Raw genomic sequence first — 22,787 nt, 5'->3', positions numbered from 1 at the left:
TGAACCTTAGATTCATGTTTTGTGTTGAATCTTAAAATGAGTTAAGCAAGGGTTTAGACTTATGGAATGCAATGGTAGATGACTAGTATTATGTTGTACTTCTCCTTCTCGCTCTGCAAAGCATGCTTCTAAAGTTTTTCAGTTAGGAGACTTTAAGTACTTTGGCGGTTGAAGGATCAAGTTTTTCTTAATTAAGTATTTGTCGTTATGACAAGCAAACTTCCTTTTAAATGATAATTTTTCCTCCAAGTTCAAATTTAATAACTTTCTTTTAAGCATCTTAAGTTTAATATGGCAATCCTTAAATGAAATGCTCTTTTCCTCCCATATTTAACCTATCAATTAGACACATCTCCATGTGACTTGTATAATGATCTAGTCAAAATTTTCTCTTAAGTTGGAGCTAAACAAACCAAATTCTATTTTAGGGAGGAGGTCGTACTAAACTGTGGTGCATTTGGGCAAAGTACATTCTAGTTCCACTTAGTCGGGGAAATCTTTTCCCTACTGAAAGCTGTTGGTATTCTTGAAGGACTGGGTATATATGTTTCATTACATCTACTGATATAAAAGAAGTAATATACCACATTTCCCTTGGAAGCGTTGGAAGCATGTTTATTCCTAATTCATGTTTCCTGGATTTATAAAGTTTTAGTGTCTACCATGTCATTATGAATGTGGTATTAGAACATGAATATCGAAAATTTGTGAGGGGTCGTCATCTTATTTGGGGAGGTTGTATTGATGGTTGAAAGCTTTGTTTATTTGTTATGCTTGGAATTATAGAACTTGATCTTAACCTGCATCATGCACCACTTTTTTGTTTCATCTGTTGCAATGTCCAAACTTCTTGGTGCAATTGTCTTTTTCCTTTTTCTTTTTTGTAATTGCAAGGAATATTTGGTTCTTCCTGATGATCTCTTTGTTTAGGTTTGACTTTGATGCATCTTGAGAGAGTCATGCCTTGACTTTCTATCACTATAATCGCTGGTGCATTCATATTTCTGATATAGCGCTGGCACCATAAGTTTTTGATGGTGGAAGAAGATTTTCTGATTTTAGATTTTTCATTTAAGAGGCATTTTTACCTGTATGTTGACTTGTGAAAAGTTTGAATAAGAAAGACAGCAATTCAACCAAAAAAAAAATAATACTTATCAAATAAAATACTTGTCTTCATTAATACTTATCAAATAAAATAATTTATGCTTTGATTGTAGAAAAAATGTGCTTGGCGTTCGGAACATGAGGCCAAAAATTGATGCATTAATTGCTTCAGGAGGGATTCCCCCTTGTTCTGGTGATGTCACTTTCCCACCTCGACCTCCTCAATCTCAACCTACTCAATATCCAATGTATGGTCAACAAAGAAATATGACCCATGAGAGTAGTAGTGATGAAGAAAGTGATGATTATGTGGCAAACACACTACCACATTAGTGAAGTTTAGACTTGTGATAGTTAACTTATGGATCATTTTGTGATGGGAATTATTTGTTTTGTGAATACATGATAACGTTGGAATGTATTATATAACTTATGGATATCATGGTTTTTGTTTAATATATAATTATGTTGAAGTGAGTTGCAATTGAGTTGATAAGAGAATATTTAGTAAATGTATTGCTTCAATTGAGTTTTTGAAGCTCTTTGAGTTTGATTTGGGTACTGAATTAAAATGACAGGTGATGAGAAGACGCAGAAATAATAATTTTCTGCCAGTTTTTTTCCAATTGCATTAATTTTCCAGATATTTCATGATAGAGACATCATGAGGTCTCTTTTTTGCATTAATTTTTCCAGATATTTCATAATAGAGACCTCATGAGGTCTCTATTTAACATTTTCGATTTTATAAATGCAGAAAAGAGACCTCATGAGGTCTCTCTTTTGTATTAATTTTTTCAGCTATTTCATAATAGAGACCTCATCAGGTCTCTAATTAACATTTTATATTTTATATGAGGTCTCTTTTCTGCATTATATTTTTCGTAAATTTCATTATGGAGACCTCACGAGGTCGCTAAAAGTAAATGCAGAAAAGAGACCTTATGAGGTCTCTCCTTTAAAATAATATAAAATTAAATTAAATAATATCTTAGCGACCTAATGAGATCTCTTTATTAAAATATAAAATTAAATCATATAATAAAATTGTGATCTCATGAGGTCTCTATATAAAAAAATATAAATTAAATTAAATAATACAATAGTGACCTCATGAGGTCTCTTTTTTTTTAAAAATCAGATAATTTGTTGGTGACCTCGTGAGGTCTCCGTTTGGCGACCTCATAAGGTGTCTGCAAAAAAGTGACCTGCGTTTTACTGACCTACCGTTGAGGTCTCTTTTTCGGTCTCTTTTTCCTGAAAAGAGACCTCGTGAGGTCTCTTTTTGGCCTTTTTTTAGTAGTGGCTTGAAGTTTTATTTTTATTTGTTCATAATAATAATTTTATTTTATTCTATTTCTTTGTTACAATGAAATAATATATGATTCATTAAATTAATTACAATTGTCCGCAATAAAAAAATAACGATGAAGCCCCAATGCAAAAGCTTCATTGATTTTCCTCTTGAGTCATTCTTGTCCTTTAAATAGTGACACCGCTTAGAAAAAAGTTTACGTACACCACTGAGTAATAGGCCCCCGTGAAGTATGAGATTGTAGTTGAAAATCTGACCATAGTTTGGAGACCTTTTCACCATTTTCTCATGTTTGTATATTGACCTTTATTTGGCCATTTTTATTAATTGGATACTGTCAAATGGGCAAACTACTTCACCTTATTTTTGTGCAAGAGGTTAGCCCAACCTGATGATAGTCAAGTTCCATTCAACTTAGCCCCTTTCGCAGTCTATTCTATCTAACGTTTTAGGACATGTTTCTTTTCCTGCCTTAGATTATTTTTCAGACTTTTAATAAGGAAATCAACACATAAACATACGGGTAAATCCAAACTTTATATTTATGATCTAAACAATACAAAGGACTTACTCGTTGGAACAACAATTCTATCGAACTTCGGTTTAGACTTCAACTTTAGGCATAATCACAAGTCGATTGTTGCCTTAGACACTTCTTGAAATCCTTACGTTTTATTCTAAGTTGGTGAAATTCCAGACTTAATCTTCACCCTTTCACCTTAGGATAACAATTTTATCCTCTCATCTAAGACAAAAACATCCAACACACAAGGCTGTCCATTTATAAAACATGTAGCATACAACAGATAAGAAGCATTCAAAATTCGAATTCCAAAAGCATACAAAAGATGCAACGCATCAGGACACGAGCACTTACATATTGGTAACCACCGCATGTGTTTGACATGTGACTTTGCTGATTGGATTTCGGTCCTTTGCTGTATTTTCCCTCAATATTTTTGGATCCAATAAAATTTCTAAACATTATATAGTCATTATCTCATCAAAGTCCACCCGAATCCATCCGCACATTTTCCATGCATGCGCACTACCGACGTCATGTCGCTGCCTTGCTTTGCCATGTTAACTTTTAATCCACTTGTGCCATCCTTGTTTTCTTGCTATATTTCAATCATAATTGACTATGGTTCAATTTAGTTCATCTCAATTTTCTCGCATTTGACCAGACTATGTGATTTTCACATGCCAACGTTGTTCACAATCGATGTCGTCCAGAGTCCAAATCATGTCATGTGTTGTTGCCTAGCCAACGCCCATGTCATGTCTTGATTGTCCTACCAACATATTTTGAACCCATTTGATCATGTTAAAACTTTTGCTTAACAACACATGATTGATTCCACCCGCATTTTGACCTTTAACAAAGTCATTCATGCCAAACCTTTACCATGCCCGTGCCTATATCGAGTTACTTGGTCAGGATCTTTACAGATACAATTTGTGTTTGTTGTTCATATGCTATTTAATGATTTATTGTTTGATATTGTGTTATTTATTATGTTTTTTACCAAATTAAGATGATTCGTCTAGGAGCGTAGTGTTACACAAGACTTTCTTTTTAAAAAAAAATAATAACAATACACACAAAGGATTGTTACCGAACACATGGTGAAATTAATATTTTTTTAAAAGGACAGCTTCTCATCCGCCGGAGTGTTCATGGATTCGTGTTTCATGTTGCTTATGTCTATTATCGGGGATTTCTATGTGTTTGCTATTTGTAACATTACATTGTATCAAGTTCTATACGATCGACAATCATAATCAATTTGTGATCTTGGTTGTTCAGCAAAGTGATTAGTAGTTTTGGATTGATCAACATGTGCTTCGTTGACTAAGTTTCTCCGTTATTGGAATAGATGCATGAGTAAATTTTTTATCCCTCTTTTTAAGGGTTTTAATAACATGTGATTTCGAAGATTAAGGATCATCCTTCTTCAACTTTTCAATGTTTACCTTTGTCATATCTTAATGATAATGAAGTTTTTTAAATCTATTTTCAGTCTAATTAATGTCTTCATTAAAAAAAAAAGCACAACGAATGTTAGATTCATTCAATTGTGTCAAATCAACACTAAATGATATTGCATCTTCCATATTTATCAAAGATCGGAAGAAACAAAGAAAGAAAATTGAAAAACAATGAATGAACACACAATCGGAGAAGAGAGAAAGATACATATTTCACATCGAAATTGTTTTGAAAAGAAAAAAATAATTTCGAATTTCAAACTACATAAAGGAATTAACTAAAAAGATCACGGAAATAAAGAATGAGAGAGATTTGTGGAGTGAATCACGAAGGGATAAATAGGGGTTTGGGGAGTGGGAGTTATGTAATGGGAGCGCTCAAAATAAGGAATTTTGATTAAATTTAGAAATGGTAGGAAATAATTAGAATTATGAAAAGAAGGTGTGGATATAGGTAATTTTTCCTAAATATTTTTTATTTTTAAATTTTTCATGAAATTTTTTTATCTTAATAAAATATTACGAAATGGTGTGATGGTTCCTTATACTTGTATGATTTTGTATTCTAAACCCTCTTAGCTAACACTTTGTTAATTAAATCTTTAAAATCATTAAAACACAATATTTTAAACCTTTTTCTGATCCTGTGTGTTACTCAACCATGTGTAATTCCATGTCATTTTCAATAACACACAAGAAATTAAATTATTAAGAAAATAAAAAATAATATTTAACTTTTAAAAATATTTGAATAGCCATTTTCTTCAACCTCCATATATGCTCCCAATTTGAGCACCAAATTCACCTCAAATAGATAAAAAAATATCTTTATTTGACTTGAAATTTCAGATAGAAGTTCATAAACACAGATCCTTCTAGTCACAATCACAAATTTGAATTAATTTTATGAATTCATAAGACCATTTGTTGTTCTTCAAGTTTTCTCAAACTTATCATGGAGTTTTCAATTTTTTCTTACCCACCATCATTCTTTACATTAATTCATATTTTACCTTCTCTTTAAATCCAGCACAAAAAATGGTTTTAACTTTTAAAATAAAGAATATTAAAAATTTAAATAAAGGGGGCAGAAAAAAAAAATTAGGTGTCAGATTTTATTTGTTGCAAAGAGGAGAGTGGATTGAAAAACCAAAAAAAGAAGAAGAAGTATATGACGGATTATTTCAAAGAAAAAAAGAAAATGAATGTGGCGGAATTTTGTTCTTGAAGAAGAGAAGAAAGTTTAGGGTTATGGAAGGGAAGAGCGGTGGAGAAGAATAGAAATTGAGGTGGGGTGGAGTGGGAGAGCGTTTATGAAGAAATATATTTTTTTTAATTAAAAAAATATTTTAAAATAGAAAATAGTTTAATGACGTGTTTGGAAATGAGTGCATTTACATATTTTTCCAACTCAGCAATATTTATTCCGCATATGTTTGATCAATGGTCAGAAGTGTTTGGAAGCGAGTGCATTTACGTATTTTTCCAACTCAACAATATTTATGTCATATAGGCTTGATCAATGGTCAGAGGGGTTACAAATATTATGTTTTAATAAGTTTAAGGGTCCAGTTGACAAAGTATAAAGTAAGAAGGTACATAACACAAATTCGTACAAATTAAATATAAGGGTCCATCAAACCATTTCACCTAAAATACTTAAGAAATTATTTTTAAAAAATGTTTAATAAACCCCACCCCCTCAACTTTGCAATTTAGAGCTCGTTATATAAGTGTCTACATATATTCTCACTCGTACACAAATGACCTAGATATATTTCTTTAGACGAAAATGGTATATTTGAGTCATTATATAAACAAAAAAGAAAAATCATATGGTTAAGCAAACATATATTAGTTCATTAGTCATTATAACTATAGTTTTAGTTAATTACCACTTGCTACCAACATTTAGTTATAATTACATGGGCTAGTGTTTCAAGTTTGTATAATTTGCACATCTTTTTAATTTGTATAACAAAATTTGTATAACTTTTATATAATGTAATTTTGTATAAAATAATTTGTATAACTATTTAAAGTTTAGATGTTTGTGTTTGTAGAAAAATTTGTTATTTTGAGTTGATAAAGAAATAGCTTAATTATTCAAAGATACTCACGAATCATACAAACTCAATCCTGAATTATACAAACTCAGGAATTTTACAAACTCATGAATTATACAAACGAGACAACTTAAACTGTAGCTACATCTCATAAATATGCAAAATATAGCTATTAAACATAATTAAGTCCATTATAATGACTATTAGCAAAATTTTCCCTATTAATAAAGATAAAATATATGTGAGCCATGTTATTGACAATGTTAAATCCACTCTAAATCGTAAAATTGAGTAATAAAAAGGAAAAATTACTGAAATACACATCTTATTTTCCCCTTATTTTCAATAGGAAAACTTTCACATATAGCAAACATAAAATTTATATTTGTATGCTATAACAAAGTTTGCATAATTGCACTCCATAACAAACATATATGTGTATAATTCTCTATACATATACAATTGAAGCGAATTGTATAAAACAAAGTGTATAAAACGAGAAAGAGAAAGAGACATGGGCAGAGAATTGCATAAAACGAATTGTATAATTATAAGTGTATAGTACGATTATATACAATTTGAATTTGTATAAAATTAGAAAGAGAGAAAGACAAAAGAGACTTGGACAGGGAATATACAATTGAATCGAATTGTATAAAATGAGAAAGAGAGAAATTATATACAATTTGAATTTGTATAAAACGAGAAAGAGAGAAAGGCAAAAGAACTGGGTAGGGAACTATTTTTATTGTATAATTATAAGTGTATAGGATGAAAATATATGTATTTGCATGTGTATATACAATTTTCTCTCACTTTATACAAACGGAAACACAATTTATACATTTCGTTTCTGTTTGTATAAGTGAGAGAGGCGAGGGTGGCGAGCGAGATAAGAAAGAGTGACGAGCGAGATCTGGGAGAGGGGAACAAAAATATATGTATTTATACAATTTCCTCTTACTTTATATAAATAGAAACATATTTTATACATTTGTGTTTGCATAAAAGTGAGAGGAAGCGAGCGAGAGAGGAGAGTGACGCGCGAGAGTTTGAGGGAGAGAGATGACTGACAAACAGTTTACTACATAGCACAATTAAATCAAAGGGTAGTTATAGCAATTAATTTGATTTATTAGTTTGTCATTATATACAATTTTTCCTTTTTAATATCCCCTTCTATTTTTAAAAACATTTAAAATCTTTTATTTCTTTAATGTATCCGAGCCTATATTTAATGTATCCGATTTATTTTATAATGTCTCTGAGCTAGTTTTTAATGTATCCGAGGTGCATATTATGTATTTGATTTATGTTTAACATATCCGAGATACTCTTTAATGTATACAAACTACATGTAATATATTTGATTTGTGTTCTTTTAAGAAATTAATATAGTTACAAATTAAAAGGAGATAAAATTGTAATTTCATGTTAAAATCATGTAATTTATAAAATTTATCCTTATAAAAAAGCCATATCTGTGCCAAAATGCCCCCCAAATATGTATGATCACCTTTAGTTCTTCTCAAAAAAAAAAAAAAAAAAAAACCCACCATTGCCCATATATCCAAATACAGCCCACAAGTTCCACATTAATCAGATAGCAATCAAAAGCAAGAAATGGCAGTTTCTTCACTATCCTTTACATTACCTAAGCTTCAAACCTTCACTCCAAAACCCACCATTGCAGCCACTTTTAAGGCTTCTTCTTCACATGAATCAACTCCTTTTATCAACAAGAAGCAAATTTTCCAAATGGGTGTTGGAATTTTGGCTGCTTCAATAGTGGCTTCAGCACCTTTAGATGCTGATGCTACCAGAATTGAATACTATGCCACTACTGCTGAACCCACTTGTGAGTTCAATTTTGTCCGTTCTGGACTTGGGTATTGTGACATTGCTGTTGGGTCTGGTGAAGAGGCTCCATATAATAAGCTCGTTAATGTAAGTGTGTACGTCTATTGAAGCTTAAACACTAGCATTTTCGTGTGTTTGCCGTTTGGCGTTGATGCGTATTGTTGGAATTGCTGTATAATTTCTCCTAAAGTTCGTTTGTTGTTCAATTTAAAATTGACATTTTGCTTTCAAGAGTTCAGTGGTGCAGAGAATGTTGCGGTCTGTTGTTTTCTCGTGATGAATCAATTCCTATTTATCTATATATAACACTTTTGGTCAGTCAAATATTTCGGAACTCCACCTGTTAGATTTGTGTTTTCTTGATAACCGTGGTGTTTGGACCTACTAGGGTAGAAGATTTGTATGGGTGAAGTGTTGTTTTGCCATGCGTAGGTTTAGGCTTGTTAGTGCCTTATCGTAGTAGTCGTACCCTTGTAATTCTGGTCTTTATGTAGCGTACAAAATATGACACTATTTTGTTGTTATTGTTGTTGTTTTTTGTTTTTTTTTTTTATAGATTTTACACTGCTTTTCTTATTAATGACTATGTTTCTTCATCGTTTTCTACTTCTTTTACTTGGATTTGATGCACTTTGAGCTGAGGGTCTTTCGAAAACAGTCTTTCTACCTCCTCAGGCTAGTGGTAAGATTTGCATAGACCCTACCCTCCTCAGACCTCACTTAGTAGGATTTCATTGGGTAATGTTGTTGTTCCATCAATCTAACCGACTGTTAAACTTTTGACAAACTTAAAGGACCGAAATTGTTAGGTGCATACTTAAGGAGCTATTTTAACCAATCCTCAAACACAAGGTGTTATTTTATGATGCCACCTATGTATTGAAAAAACTAGATTCTTCAGCAACTATGTAAGAAGTAAATGCGGAATGAAGTAAATCATTTTTTTCATGAAAAAACTCCTCTCCCAGGAGCAAAAGAGTAAGGCCTACCTCATAGAATTTCCCTCTCAAATTACCACCAAATTTGAGTTACAATTTTAGGTTACAACTAATCAAGGAGCTAACCACTGTACACCTATCCCTTTCTACAGTTCTCCCTAACCGTAGCTCACTTCTTCAACAAATCATGACCCTTTATATAGGAATAGATGACTGCTTCTTGTTTTTCCAACAAGGATTAGTTCATGAATCCAATATTCTAATCCAAGTTTGATTAGGTTCTTCCTTCGCACATCAACGACTGTTTTGCTCCTATTTCCAAAGCTTTTCCCATGTACCAAATATGATAATGCTGCCATATTCTTTTCTTGTTCCTTGCTTGATTGGATTATCCGGAATCCTTCTACGCACTTGGGATCTGCTTTGCCATCGATCAACTATCTTCTTCAAGTCTACTGTGAAGGACCTGGTTCATTCCCTCCTAGCAGTATACTCTTGATATCATCTATTGTAGTAGACATATAAAGGAACTGGTTCTTCAATAGTTCTTTGTCATAATCACGACCAGTCCTTTTCTGAGTCATGTATGATATATGATTTTTGTATGTGTTCGTTGTGTTTTGCTATTCATTTGTTAATCATCAAAATTTCATAATATTAGCATAGCTTGTAGCTCTCTAGCTCACATAACTCTCCCTAGCTAATGTAGCTCAACTTAAGGGATCATTTTTGTCATTTTCTCGTACTCGTATCTTGATTATCCTAACAAGTTTCTTCGATGAGGTTCTAACGTTGTAGTATTATTGTTGGAATAACAAAAGAAAACAATTATATGTACAAATATATTTCTCTTCTCTGGCATGATACCGTGAAAATGAAATTCAAAACTATGTGATTGATATGTCATTTTGAAAGTCAAAAAGAAAAAAAAAGACTGGATTAATGAAAATAAAAATAGAAGAGTTAAGTTCCACGCTTTGACGATGTTAAAAATATTTAAACTATCAGGTTACCTATAAGGTAATTGCATATAAATTTTTGTAAGAAGATTAACCAGTAACTTGGTAAAATTGATAGTTGACCTGTGATCACAGGTTAAATTAGACTGATGGTGTAAAAATTCTATATACGGGTGGATAAAAGGAAAAAGAGTTGTTTTTGTCTTCTATTGTTCATCGAATAGAGCAGAGTAATGAGAAATATAAATTGAAGTTATTAGAGGATTGCATCTTTAGTATTTTGTGCTGAAAGACGTGATTGAGCGAAGAAAGAAGAAATGGTCATTGTTTGCCTTTTATTTTCCCCATGAGGACATACCACTGCCTCTTTAGTCACACAGGAAAATAAATTTTTGTCTTGTGTATCTAATATCTCTAATTTCTCTTGAACTTGAGAATGGTTTGTTGAGTATCCTATTCATGCAGATTCACTATACTGCAAGGTTTGGGGATGGTATAGTTTTTGACAGCAGCTATAAACGTGGTCGAGCCCTTACCATGCGCCTCGGCATGGGCAAGGTATGTTACCATTAGGGTCCGATGTGAGTTATCGTAACTGGTGGTATATAATCTGATCTGTATTACCTTCGGCACTGCTTGTCTGTCCCAGATTATAAATTAGGACCAGTTATCTATCAGACAGACAGTTGAAAAGGTTACTTCAATACACTATGTGCATCAAAACATCATAAACAATGTATGAAGTTGGATGAATATCTATGTACTGACAAAACTAAATATGTTAGCAGTTTGAAGAGAACAATGTAAAAGACACTGTCATTCGATTTAGCAACTGTTAAGGCATCATCATGCATGTTGTATCATCAATTTTCATTTCCACTGTTTTCTTGACTTCCTTTAATATTTGAAGTCGAAAGTAGTTATCTTACTTTACAAAAGCGAGTCTCTGTCAAGCACTACCATCGTCCAACTTCACTTCACTTTTCGGCTCTATTAGGCTAGTCTTACCCTCTATTAACATCTTCCCTATTCCTCTGTGCTATCAATTCATAATTTTTGCTACCAAGATCTTTTATCCATGCTTACCAAAAAAAAGAAAAAAGAATTGTTTATCCTCACAAAAGAGAAGGAAAAGGAATGAAGAATAAGAGAAGCTCACAGAAGGAAACAACCATGTTTTGGGATTTGAAATGGAGTAGAATGGAATAAGTCTATTTCCATGTAGCGTCAACAACCTCATTTGATTATTGACTATAGGAAGACAGAAATAATGTAATGATAACCAGTTCTTTCAGTAAGCCATCACTTTTTTCTGTTATAGAATCTCTTTTATATATATGCTGATAACCAACTTACACCTCAAATTGCAATCAAGATGGCATCCAAGAGCTTATCTGAGGCTCATAATAAAAGGTATACATGAATAAAAAACATAAACGAGAAACTAAATGAAGAATATAGTTTTTAAATTTTTTTGCAGTATCTTATCTACAATTTGTGAACTCCAGAGCATGTTGTTGACAGGTGATCAAGGGATTAGATCAGGGAATCTTGGGAGGTGAAGGGGTACCACCAATGCTAGTTGGTAAGATTTTACAGCTGATTAGAGCCTCCTGTGGATCTTTTGCGTGTTCCTTTTTTAGTATTCCCAGTATAGTTCACTTTAGAAGTTTTAATACATAGGTGGAAAACGTAAGCTTCAGATTCCTCCACATTTGGCATATGGACCAGAACCAGCAGGCTGCTTTTCAGGTGTGTTTGTGTTACTCAGCTAACCTTTTCCATCTCTGTAAATAAAAAGAAGATATTCAGTCGATAGCAGTTATTTACACATTAATAAAGATAATGTTTTTTTATCTGTGTAGGAGACTGCAATATTCCTGGAAATGCAACACTTGTATATGACATCAAATTCGTTGAATTATACTCGGGAAACAGGAAAATGTGATATGATGAGAAATATGAAGCTCAAACACAACTAGTGAGTTCCTAAGACACCTTGTGATTAAGTTTTTCTTCCTTACTTGTTTTGTTATATCATGGTGTCACACTTGCTTTTGTACTCCCTCCCTCCTTTCCAATCTGGATGTCCCTAGTAAGTGTTACTATATGGGACTTGCCTATATGAGATTCAGGATGATAGTTGAAAACTTAAAATGTATATATAATGGAGTGTCAAAGAAATATCACACCTAGTTAAAAGTTGTAAAAGAATTTGAGCATGTGGTTGTTTAGTCTGTATCTGGAAAAAAAAAATCACCCTTTGGGGTGGCCCAGCAGTTTGGGCTTGGGACTTCCATGTTGGACGTCTAAAGTTTGAAACCCCTTGGCAGCAAAAGCAATGGGTTTGCCTTCTGGGTCGAGCTCATCGCACTGTGCTTGGCTGGTGCGAGTTACCTCTCTTGTGTGGTTTGCGAGCTATTGCTGCTGGTTTCCCTTGTCATAAAAAAAAAGACTAACAAAAATAAAAGGTATATATTTATATATGAACTACGCCTAATTCCTAAACTAGTTGGGTTAACTTTATGAGACCTCAAATTAGTTTGACTATATTTACGCTAACCTTCATCGTTCTGTATATCTCCTTTATCTAGGCTTGTAACCTGTTTTACTTTGCACATATGTGGGATTTGTATGCTTACATTTTTAGTTAGAATTATCATATTAGGGATTTCCATTCCAAAAGACGGTCAAGTAGCTTGGTTACAAGGGAAAAGTCTGGGACAGAGTAAGTAGCACTGAACGTTATTTTCGGGGGGAACTTCACGAGACATAAAAAAAATTGTATCTACTAACATGTCATTGCTAAATGATTCCCGTGCATGATTTTTCCAGTGGCTTATCATATTATGTTTATTATTGATGAATTAAGCAAAAGTTAACTGCACATATGGAAAAGAGAAGATTAGAAGGAAGAATGAGTTACTGTTTCTGATTACTAGAAGACTGATAGCTCTCTTAATTACTGTTCCTAGAGAGAGTTTCCAACACTAGATATTCAACATAGTTATTCACCTGGAGAGTAATGCCTGCAACTTTCGGAACAAAGCTCCTACAACATTGTACAAAGGAGTGTGTTTCATTTTCTAAGCAGGAAATGCCATACAACCAGATAACAGGAAAGTCAAAGAAAGACTGATGAGTGAATTCATGGTTTACCCAGTCCCTTGTTTCATTCTAATAAATGAACTCAGGATGACTCGATACAAATATTCTATCTTCTGAACTCTAGCTGGCTTTGGTGATGTTTTCTCAAGAAAGACACTAAAGTAAAATCCCGCTCCCTCTGGGTCTGCGACACTTAAAGAAATAGAATTAGTACAATTTTCTAGATAGGTCGTCTGTAATAAGCTCAATATAAAGGTAAACCAACCTGCTATTGTTCCTGTTTACCACATCCTTTTTTCATCAGTAAAGGGTAGATTTTTTGAATAAAAGTAGTACCAAGCTAGTACTGAGCTAACTAAACCATTTCTAAGGAATGCCTCAAAAGCTGAAAGCATTCCAAAAAGTTCAGCTTACAGTAATATCAGTAGCAAAATCAGCAGTACAGGATTTGTTTTTAACGCTGGATAAATCTTTTTTTCCACAGTGAAGAATTCTTCTCCTTCCCCTCGAAGCATTTGCAGTTTTTCTCAATCCAATCACTTGTTAAGAGAATGGACATTGGGCCAAACTCAACCTCAAAAATTAGCTCATGAGGTGAGGATTCAATTGTCTATCCCCAAACATTGTTGGGACTACTTACAAACCCTGCATGCCCAGGCTTACTGAATGGAGTATGGACAAACATAAAATGGAGGCCCAACATCAATAAATTAAGATTTGGGATTGTATAGCTCCGATACATATTGAGAAAATGGACTTTGGTCTTAATCAACCCTAAAAGCTAGCTCATGAAGCAACTTTTGCCCAATTGCCCACCCCACAAACAATGTGGGACTACTACGAATACTCCACATCATGCAAAATGGAATGGTCTTCCAGTCTTCTTCGTGTCTTTCTTCATTTTCTGGCTTTGCCAATCGTATAGGACTTACTTTACATTTGTAGGCGTAACCCACTGGACTCCAGAAAGGTTGAGAAACACGCTCCAGAGTTAGTATTCAAAGATCATGCCACCACCTATGGAAATGTCAAAAGAAGATATTGGTTGGACGTACAATCTGCCTTGACTCTATTGCACTCTGGTCTTGCTAGCACCTCTAATTGAAATGCTGACCCATCCACAATATGTCAATATCCACTGTAGTTAATGATAAAAAAAATAACCATCGTTGTTAGTGAACATGAGATGCCACTTTCAAGTATTCACCAGTTTAGTTTTATGGTGAATTTCTTCGAGTATTGGACTCTGCTATGCCAATTTTTTTTGTATGTTGTGGATGTATAGGAAATCATGGTGACTGTTGCCTACAATGATAATAGTGATAAAAATCTAGAGTGATTTTAGATAGAGAGATTGGTTTTCGTAACTTTTGGCACCATAATTGGTTAGATCATGGCAGCATGTGAGGAAACTATATTCTGGTAAAGCAAACGTATTCATATCTTACCCTCTGTTAGGAACATTAATTTTCATTTGAATGTCATAGTAAGCACTCATCCTTCTGTGTGCTTCCTCTCATTTGGCATGATATGTATGTTTAGAGCTACTCGAAATCTGTGGGCTTACAGGGTAAGAAGTTTCAATATACTGTAGGTTGCATAACTAATACTGGAAGATCTTGTGCAGAAAATATTGACTTCTCATTTCTTCAATGATATTGGGGCTTGTTTAATATACTGACATATTGTTGATGTGTGACATTAGGATCCACCCAGAATTAGTTTGAATGAAGATATAGAGCAAAAGGTGACAGAATATTTTTCTAGAGGGAATAAAAGTAAGTCAAGAAACAGATTTTTTTTTTCCATACAAGATGCAACTTACCTAATGGTGAGTGCTTGCAGGTGCCAACTTTCTGGGATCATTTCTGAGCTGGTAATCTAAGTTCCTAACATTGTGTATAATTGACTGTTATACTTGATTTAAGCATGTGCAAACTAGAGGTTTATGTTCAAAATACTTGAAAATCTTGTATAATTATTTTATGTATATTTTGTGACGGATACTTGAAAATCGTGTATAGTTATATTATCTATATTTTGTGACGAATACCGTTGAAATTAAATGTAAGTTCATCGTTCACCTATATAACATGAAGTCGAAAAGAGTCTGGACAATTCCATTTGTCCTCTTTTCCTTTTTGTTTCAATAATAATGGTGTCTGAGCTAGTTTTGTTTCATCTCGACTTTTTTAAAGTAATTTTAAAATGAACAAACAAACAAAAATTTGTATATAACAATATCTTATCATTAGATAAAACTACAAGTAATTACGTGTTTAAAGCGCAACAAAAAAAGTTAATAGATCTTCTTTACATGTTTAAAGCGCAACAAAATAAGTTAATACATCTTCTTGTTAAAAAGTTGTTTGTGTTTAGTTTTCTAATTATTAAGTTTGAACAATACATATTTCAAGAATGTTTAACCTCTTTTTGAATCAAAGGTGAAACTAACTTTTTAAACAAAAATATCTATCTTATTAAAATTTCAAAATAAATACATATTTAAAAAAAAAACAAATAATTATGTTTTACTAATAAGTTTATTAAGATATACCTCATAAGAAGGGTAAGTATATATATTTTAGGGTCATGTGTTTAATTTTAAATATAAAAAATATATTTAAAATTAAATCATATAAAAAAGTCTCGAGTATACTAATTCGGCATATTATATAGTCATTTCCATGTAAGAAGTTTGAAAGATACGTATTTTTAAAATAATATTTATTCGATCTTTTAATAAAAAATTTCAACAAAAATGTTTGTCCACTTAAATCGATAAAGAATAAATATGTAGGAACATTTAAATTGTAATTTTAATCATTTTCTATATTCAATTGATCATATATTTAATTATTAGTATACCTCATGTTTGTTTTTTCATTAAATTAAAACTTAATATTTTATATTGAAAAGGGAACATTATGCAAACAAATACTTGTGTAAAAATTTCATGATATATTAGTGATTGTCAAATTGATCTATAAATACTTTTGATTTTTATGTATATTTTTATTTAAACACAACTATTTTATTTATATAACAAGTTTCAATATTTGATTTCTTTTCATATATAACGAGCTGATTACAATTAGCTCTAAATAGGTCCTTAATACATAGTGAATCATAATACATAGTATCATGAAGTAATTCATGAAAAGTCGTATGAAATTCTGGTTACTTTTTTCATTTAATTAGTGTGTATTTGAACATATATTGTAGTGAAATTTAAATAAAGTAATTTTTTTTAAAAAAAATGAACGATATTTGAAAATTAGAATGATGTTTACCTATAAATATAAATCAAAACTATTTTTTATTTTTTGTGAATAATTTAACATGAAAAGAATTTTTTTAGAAGTATTTTTAAAATTCTGAAATTCAATTTCAAATTAAATTTTGAAACTTTATAACCAAATGCATTTTTCCAAAAGCCCCCAATAAAATTAAAAAATTTCACCAAACGTGTCCTTAATATAATTCATATTGAAGATGAAAGAAAAATAAAACACATACATAATACAGATAAACCCTAAACCCTGAAAACGCCTCAACTGAAGTGAAAATTGCTCTTTGTTCTTCAGCCAGTTGTTACAAATATGGCATACTGTCGACAGAGAGATTTTATGTTCTGTGAAATGTGTGGAACAATGCTTGCTTTTGATTCACCCAAGTATGCTCGATGTCCCTTATGCAAATTCAAGAAACGTGTCAAAGGTTTAATCTTTTTTTCTTAATCTTTACTTTTCTCTGTAATTGAAGCAGTTATGAAGCGTTTTACTGCAAATTCTTGCTCTAACATGTTAATTGACTAAGTGTAGCATGTGCCTTATTTTTAACTTTCTTGCCCATGTTTTATTTGCTTAGTTAATCCATGTTTGAAGGCATGACACTGCCAAGCTCTAGCTAGACATTGATTTTAGAGTATGGGTGTGTTTGATATGACGAAAAATGTGTTCTTGAGTTTTTTAGGAAAATAAGTTGGTTTCTTAGTTATTATCTTGTGTTATGTAGGTGAACAGAACATGTTATTCTGAAAGCATTTGTGTATTATCTAGGCAAATATTGTGAGACGCGGGTGTGGTGGGGATGGGGGCTATATGGGTGAGGGTGGATATGAGGTGTGTTGGGTGGAGAGGATACAATCAAAGTATCAATGTGGAATGCTATTTATGGAACTTATTTCCCTTACTTCCATTAGATTAGTGTTTTCAAATTTTGTAAACCAACCCGAACACGCTGTAGATCTTTTATGTCCTTCACTATGAGGAAAAAAAGCACTGTATATCAAACCTAAGACATTGTTAATAGCATCTTTTAATAGGCAGTGGCAGGTGCTGCCATAGTTTGTTGAAGAAGACTAAAGAGGCAAAGAAGTAGTGTTAATCCTCGGTCTACAGATGTTTCTTCTATCAAGGGTGTTAAATAGCATAAATACACCCAGTCACACACATTTTTAATCATGTTCTTTACTTCTGTAAAAACTGAAATTTTCTGCTAGGAATCTAATTGAACTCCCTTCTTACCATGTAAATTCACCAATGGACTGTGGTGTGTGGATCAGGTTATGCCACACCTTGCCTAATTCCATTGAATAGCTTGTTACAGTCCACAAGAAATAGGTGTCAAGTAAACCCGTCCTACATGGATGGAGGTCTCATTCCGACTGTTGTAGTGTAGGTCAGAACCTAAGAGCTCCATTATTTTACTCTTAGACCTCATCCTCTCAGGCATCTCTTTGGTACTAGTAAAAAGCATGTTATTTGTCCGTAGTTTGAGGGTGTCTTTAGAGAGGCCAGTACAATGAAGTTGATACCTTTAGGGTAAAAATGGTTTGTCCAAGGTTCTTTTTGTTTTCTATTGCAGCTGGTACAGGTGCTACAAGTTGTTACCTGCTAATATAGTGACTAATTCTAAAATTGAAGGTTAGTTTTGCCATGATCGATTGAAAGACACATAATGCTTTCATAATGATTATGAATCATCTGTCTATTTCTTCAAAAATGAAGAATTTTTGTGAGATTGCCTCATTGTATGTTTGTCAGCCAAAACACTGACTCATCTTATGTCTTCTATTTCTTTTAACTGGAATTAAATATTCTTTGTTGACAACAATTGTTTCTCTTGTTTGATTTTTCTAGAGATCGCTGGAAACGAGATACAGTATACCGTTTCTGCTGAGGTATGCTTTAATTAGTGAATGTATTGAGCTTTAATTAATGCATGTATTAAGATGGAAATGAGAAAGCTGAATGTAATACAAAAGTTGCTAAAGAAGCTGTTTGAAATGTTTTTAATCCAATGATATTCTGGTGTTTAGAGTTCAGGAAATGTTTGTTCTGTCTTTTTCTTTTCTTCAGAAATAAGTTCTACGCAACTTAAAAGGCATATAGTGGAAAGTCCATATAATACTAAACATAGCCATGTAGTAGTTCAAGTTTTCCATTTGATGTTAAGGAGTGATGAAGTATGATGTGGAATTGATTGTCTGATCATGTCCACCAACAGCAGTTTAAGTTAAAGTTTTGACAAGAACGGTGCTTGTCTGTTTGAGGATATGGAGAACTGCCTTCACGTATTACTTGTAATAATTTACTCATCAGAATCTCTTTTTTAGTTGTATTTAACCTCTACTCACCAGGTGCTAAGTGATTCAGATTACTTTTTGGATCAATGTTAGCAAAGTACATAATCACGTGCCTGTGCCCTGTCTATAATAGTTACCCAACGTTTTAAGCTGAACTCCTAAGAAAATCATCCAAAAGTGGAAGTTGACAGCCTAACAGGTAGCCCATGGAATTAGTTGAGGTGCGCGAAAGCTGGCACGGATACCACGATCATCCAGAAAAAAACTAGAAAATCATCCAAAAGTTAAAAGAAAATGTGTAAAAAAATGATCAACTTATTCACCTTAGCTTGACTTTCTGTTGTCTAAGAAGGCATTTTCTCTTCTTGCCCCCTCCTATTTCATAGTCTTTGCAACAATGTTCTCGTGTCCCTTGTTCTTCCCGTCTACTTGTGTCACTTCAATTTGTATAAATAATTTGGGTACACGTAACTTGCCTTCTATCTCATCATGTTTTCTCTAAGAGTTGTTTCCCATATTCTTTCCTTCAATTATTGTTGCTTAATGTTGTAATATTGTATAGTTTTTTTGTAGTACTAAACATGTTCTCTTAAACAGAGATGTATTTTTGTTAGTTTTTTTGGTGTTATCTGGTTATTGAACATTATGTTGATGGAATGCTTATACATAAAAGAAGGATTGCACAACCTGTAATTATGCCTGATGCACTGGCTTAGTAAATAAATTTACAAAAGCATTAATCACTTATAAAAAAAAGTCCCCTATAGATTGTCAAAAGCTGGTTCAAAGTTACGTGGAATGCCAATTAGGATCCAAGTTGCTTCTACCTTTCCATTTCCATATATATTCTAGTTGTAGTTCTGAACTTTAGTGTTTCATTTTCTGGGTTTCTGTGGGTACATTGGTGATTGTACTACTGAGAGTTGATTTGTCATTTAAGTCCTTAAAAAAAGAGAGTTGATTTGAGTTTTGACTATTGAGTGCTTGTTACTGCGGTCAGTCAATTCTTTTGATAGGACGGTCATTTCCTCACTGTTGGTTTAAAATGTCCAGTTTCAGCTCATGCAAACTCATTTTGCATCCTAGTAATAGTAATGGTTTTGGACTCTTGCTAAATAAATTCATGCTACTCCAGTTTGAGGAATGAACATTTAACATGTGTTCTGCATTAGCAGTTAGTAGTGAATGACAAGCGACATAGCATTACTACTCTTCTAGTTTCTTGGCATTTCTACATTTTTACTCATTTAAAGGCATTGAATTCCCTGGAAACTGATGGGGAGCCCTTAAATTGTAAAAGGGTTGTTAGAGGAAGGAGGTTTCAGAGTTCACCTGCTGAATAATTGCTAGCACATGAGGAGTGCATTTGAATATTTTCCCAATGGCCGCATGAGAGGAGAGAAGTTGAGGTGAGACTAGATGGATTGCAGTGTCATTAGATATTTAGGCTCATTTTCCTAAGAGAATAGAATCATAGATGAAGATGTTTGTCGTAGGATTAAAACTGGATGGTTGAAATGGAGAAGTGCTACCGGGTGTTAAAGTGATAGTGGTGCAATGATACCTACCGAAGTAAAGGTAAGTCTATACAACAGCTATAAAACTAGAAATGTTATATGAAAGTGAATGTTGGGCTGCTTAAGTCCAACATATCCACACGATGAGTGTTGTTGAGATGTGGATGCTAGATGGATGTGCGGTGATACCAGACTAGTTAAGATTAGAAATGACCTCATTCTTTGAAGGCAAGTAGCAAATATTATGGATAAAATGCGAGAAGCTCGCTTGAGATGGGTTGGACATGTTCTGAGTCGACCTATAGATGCACCAGTTCTTAGGTGTGGAACGGTAAGTGAAAGATGTTACAAGGGAACGGGGTAGACCTAAAATTAAATGGAAGGAAGTGGTCTCGAAAGACCTGCAATTGCTTAGTAACAATATAGGCTTAGCTAAAGATACGGCACAATGGAAGAAAAAGGTCCATATAGGTGATAGCTAATAGTTGTGGATAGGTTTTTAGACTCATATGGAACTTTTATTTTTATCCTTATCATTATTATATATTTTAACGTGTTTGTTCACTTTTACTTTATTAATTATGATACAAGCTTAAACGACTAATGAGAATTCATATAGCAGACTTCAACTTGTTTGGGTAGTTGTATTTGAGGTGCCATATGTGGGAGTATAATTGATGTTGAGGAATTACATAGCTGACTCCAACTAGTTTGGGATTTAGGCATGAGCATTGTTATTTTGGAAATTCTTAACTTTTAAGAAGTCAGAAGTGCAGATTCTGTTAGTTCACCCCATCTCTTATTTTAAGAATTCACTCTGTTATAAAAGAACGACATTGAAGGTATTTGTAGCCTATTTCAGTTGGGGGTGTGGGAAGGGGTGACCGGGCTAGTCTTAGACGAATGGTTACGTGGCAAAAGAAAAAATGAATGAGAAGAACAACATGATTATCGTGCTTGCATCCATAATTGTTATGGAGGTGTTTTACATATGCCATCACCGCCATCACTCAAATAAGCTCATTTAAATAAATTAGAAAATTGTGCTTTTTGTCAACGAAATTGTGTCCATACACCAAATAGCCTTCCTCTATCATTGCATGGATTGACAACAAATTTTGATCTGATATAGAAGAAAGACAAATGGTGAAAATGGAGAATGGGAAATATTAGGACGGTAAAGAATGCAAAATACATAGAGCATCCCTATATTTGACTTTAGTGTATTTTTGACTATTGCCCTGGGTATTATTCTAGATGGCAGGAAGCTTGTCTATTTTATTTATCAATGTTGTGCTAACATGTCCTTTCTAAGCATATATTAGTTGTTTTTGTAGGCTATTAAAAGGGAATTGGGAATATCTTCGTTTGATGATCTTGAAGAAGAGAAAGAACTAAAGCAAATGGTTAGTACAGTTTGCAGTATTCAATAACATGCCTTGTGTTCACATGCTCTTTTGTTAAAATGGCTGTTCTTATGGTTTACAGGATTATAATGCAAAATGTAAAGGTTGTCAGCATTTAGGCATGTCATACATAGCCAGACAGGTAAATCTTTCTTTGCATTTGTTCATATTCTTCCCGGATCTTTGCATTTTGCTGCTTAGCCTTTCATGTTATCCTATTTTAACACTTTTTGGCTTCTCTGAACAGATTAGATCTGCTGATGAAGGGCAAACTATCTTCTATACATGCCTTGTTTGTGGAAATAAACAAACTGAGAACTCATGAAAACACAGCTCGGCAGGTTTTCATGGTGAACGGAAGCTGTTTTTAGTGTATGCCCATCCTTCGAATTTTGCTAGAGTTCACACCATATTATTGCCTGTATCTTTATGCATGGAAACACTTGTAAAAATCCTACATTGTCTATGAGTTCTGGAAATAGGATCTTAGTTTTCCCAGCTCGAACCAAAGTGAAAGTACATGCATATAATTCTTTCATGAAATGCACTTGGCAAAGCTTCAAAAATGCCTCAACCCTACATGTCTTGCATTTATTGTACACCCTGAAACCTCATTAGTTGCTGCATCTTGTAGCTTGGTGTTGGGGCCTTGTCGCGCCCAATTTTTTTGCACTATTTCATTGGTAATATGTATGGATAGCATGAAAATGTTACCCCTACTATAAGGTTCTATTTAACGAGTGTTTGTGTTAATCTAGTGTTTATTTATAGATTGTGTATAACTACCTGCCTGACTTATCCGGATTTGTAGTTGCACACTTTTATATTTTACGTAGGTCATGTTACCTCCTAGAACTATTCTAAAGTTCCTGTAGTGTATTGTGTTAAATGGTGCAATGCATGTGGTCGACACTTGTATTTACAACTTA

At 33.1% G+C, this 22,787-nt stretch overlaps 1 protein-coding gene and 1 long non-coding RNA gene across 2 annotated transcripts; both read left to right on the top strand.

Moving 5' to 3' along the window:
* The first annotated feature begins 8,074 nt into the window (after nt 1-8,074).
* Nucleotides 8,075-15,437, top strand: FKBP16-2 (peptidyl-prolyl cis-trans isomerase FKBP16-2, chloroplastic). Its single transcript, NR_158679.1, has 7 exons — nt 8,075-8,427; nt 10,703-10,795; nt 11,762-11,822; nt 11,921-11,989; nt 12,103-12,218; nt 15,051-15,123; nt 15,191-15,437. It is a non-coding gene; the product is annotated as a peptidyl-prolyl cis-trans isomerase FKBP16-2, chloroplastic (long non-coding RNA).
* A 1,350-nt stretch (nt 15,438-16,787) lies between these two features.
* Nucleotides 16,788-22,611, top strand: LOC101268675 (uncharacterized). Its single transcript, XM_004237374.5, has 5 exons — nt 16,788-17,065; nt 18,490-18,530; nt 21,790-21,858; nt 21,941-22,000; nt 22,106-22,611. The coding sequence occupies exons 1-5, from the start codon at nt 16,948-16,950 to the stop codon at nt 22,181-22,183; spliced, it is 366 nt and encodes a 121-aa protein (XP_004237422.1). The 5' UTR covers nt 16,788-16,947; the 3' UTR covers nt 22,184-22,611.
* The last annotated feature ends 176 nt before the right edge of the window (nt 22,612-22,787 follow it).

Source organism: Solanum lycopersicum, chromosome 4 (genome assembly GCF_036512215.1).
Source record: "Solanum lycopersicum chromosome 4, SLM_r2.1".
NCBI classification, from domain to species: domain Eukaryota; kingdom Viridiplantae; phylum Streptophyta; class Magnoliopsida; order Solanales; family Solanaceae; genus Solanum; species Solanum lycopersicum.
Note: the sequence above shows the minus strand (reverse complement) of the source record. Positions and strands in the feature narration are given on the sequence as shown.

What these genes read in the sequence shown, in the direction of transcription:
- LOC101268675 (XM_004237374.5), top strand. Translation starts at nt 16,948, where the DNA reads ATGGCATACTGTCGACAGAGAGATTTTATGTTCTGTGAAATGTGTGGA. An exon ending in AGAAAGAACTAAAGCAAATG is followed by an intron (nt 21,859 to 21,940) that starts GTTAGTACAGTT and finishes TATGGTTTACAG; the next exon opens with GATTATAATGCAAAATGTAA. An exon ending in TGTCATACATAGCCAGACAG is followed by an intron (nt 22,001 to 22,105) that starts GTAAATCTTTCT and finishes TTCTCTGAACAG; the next exon opens with ATTAGATCTGCTGATGAAGG.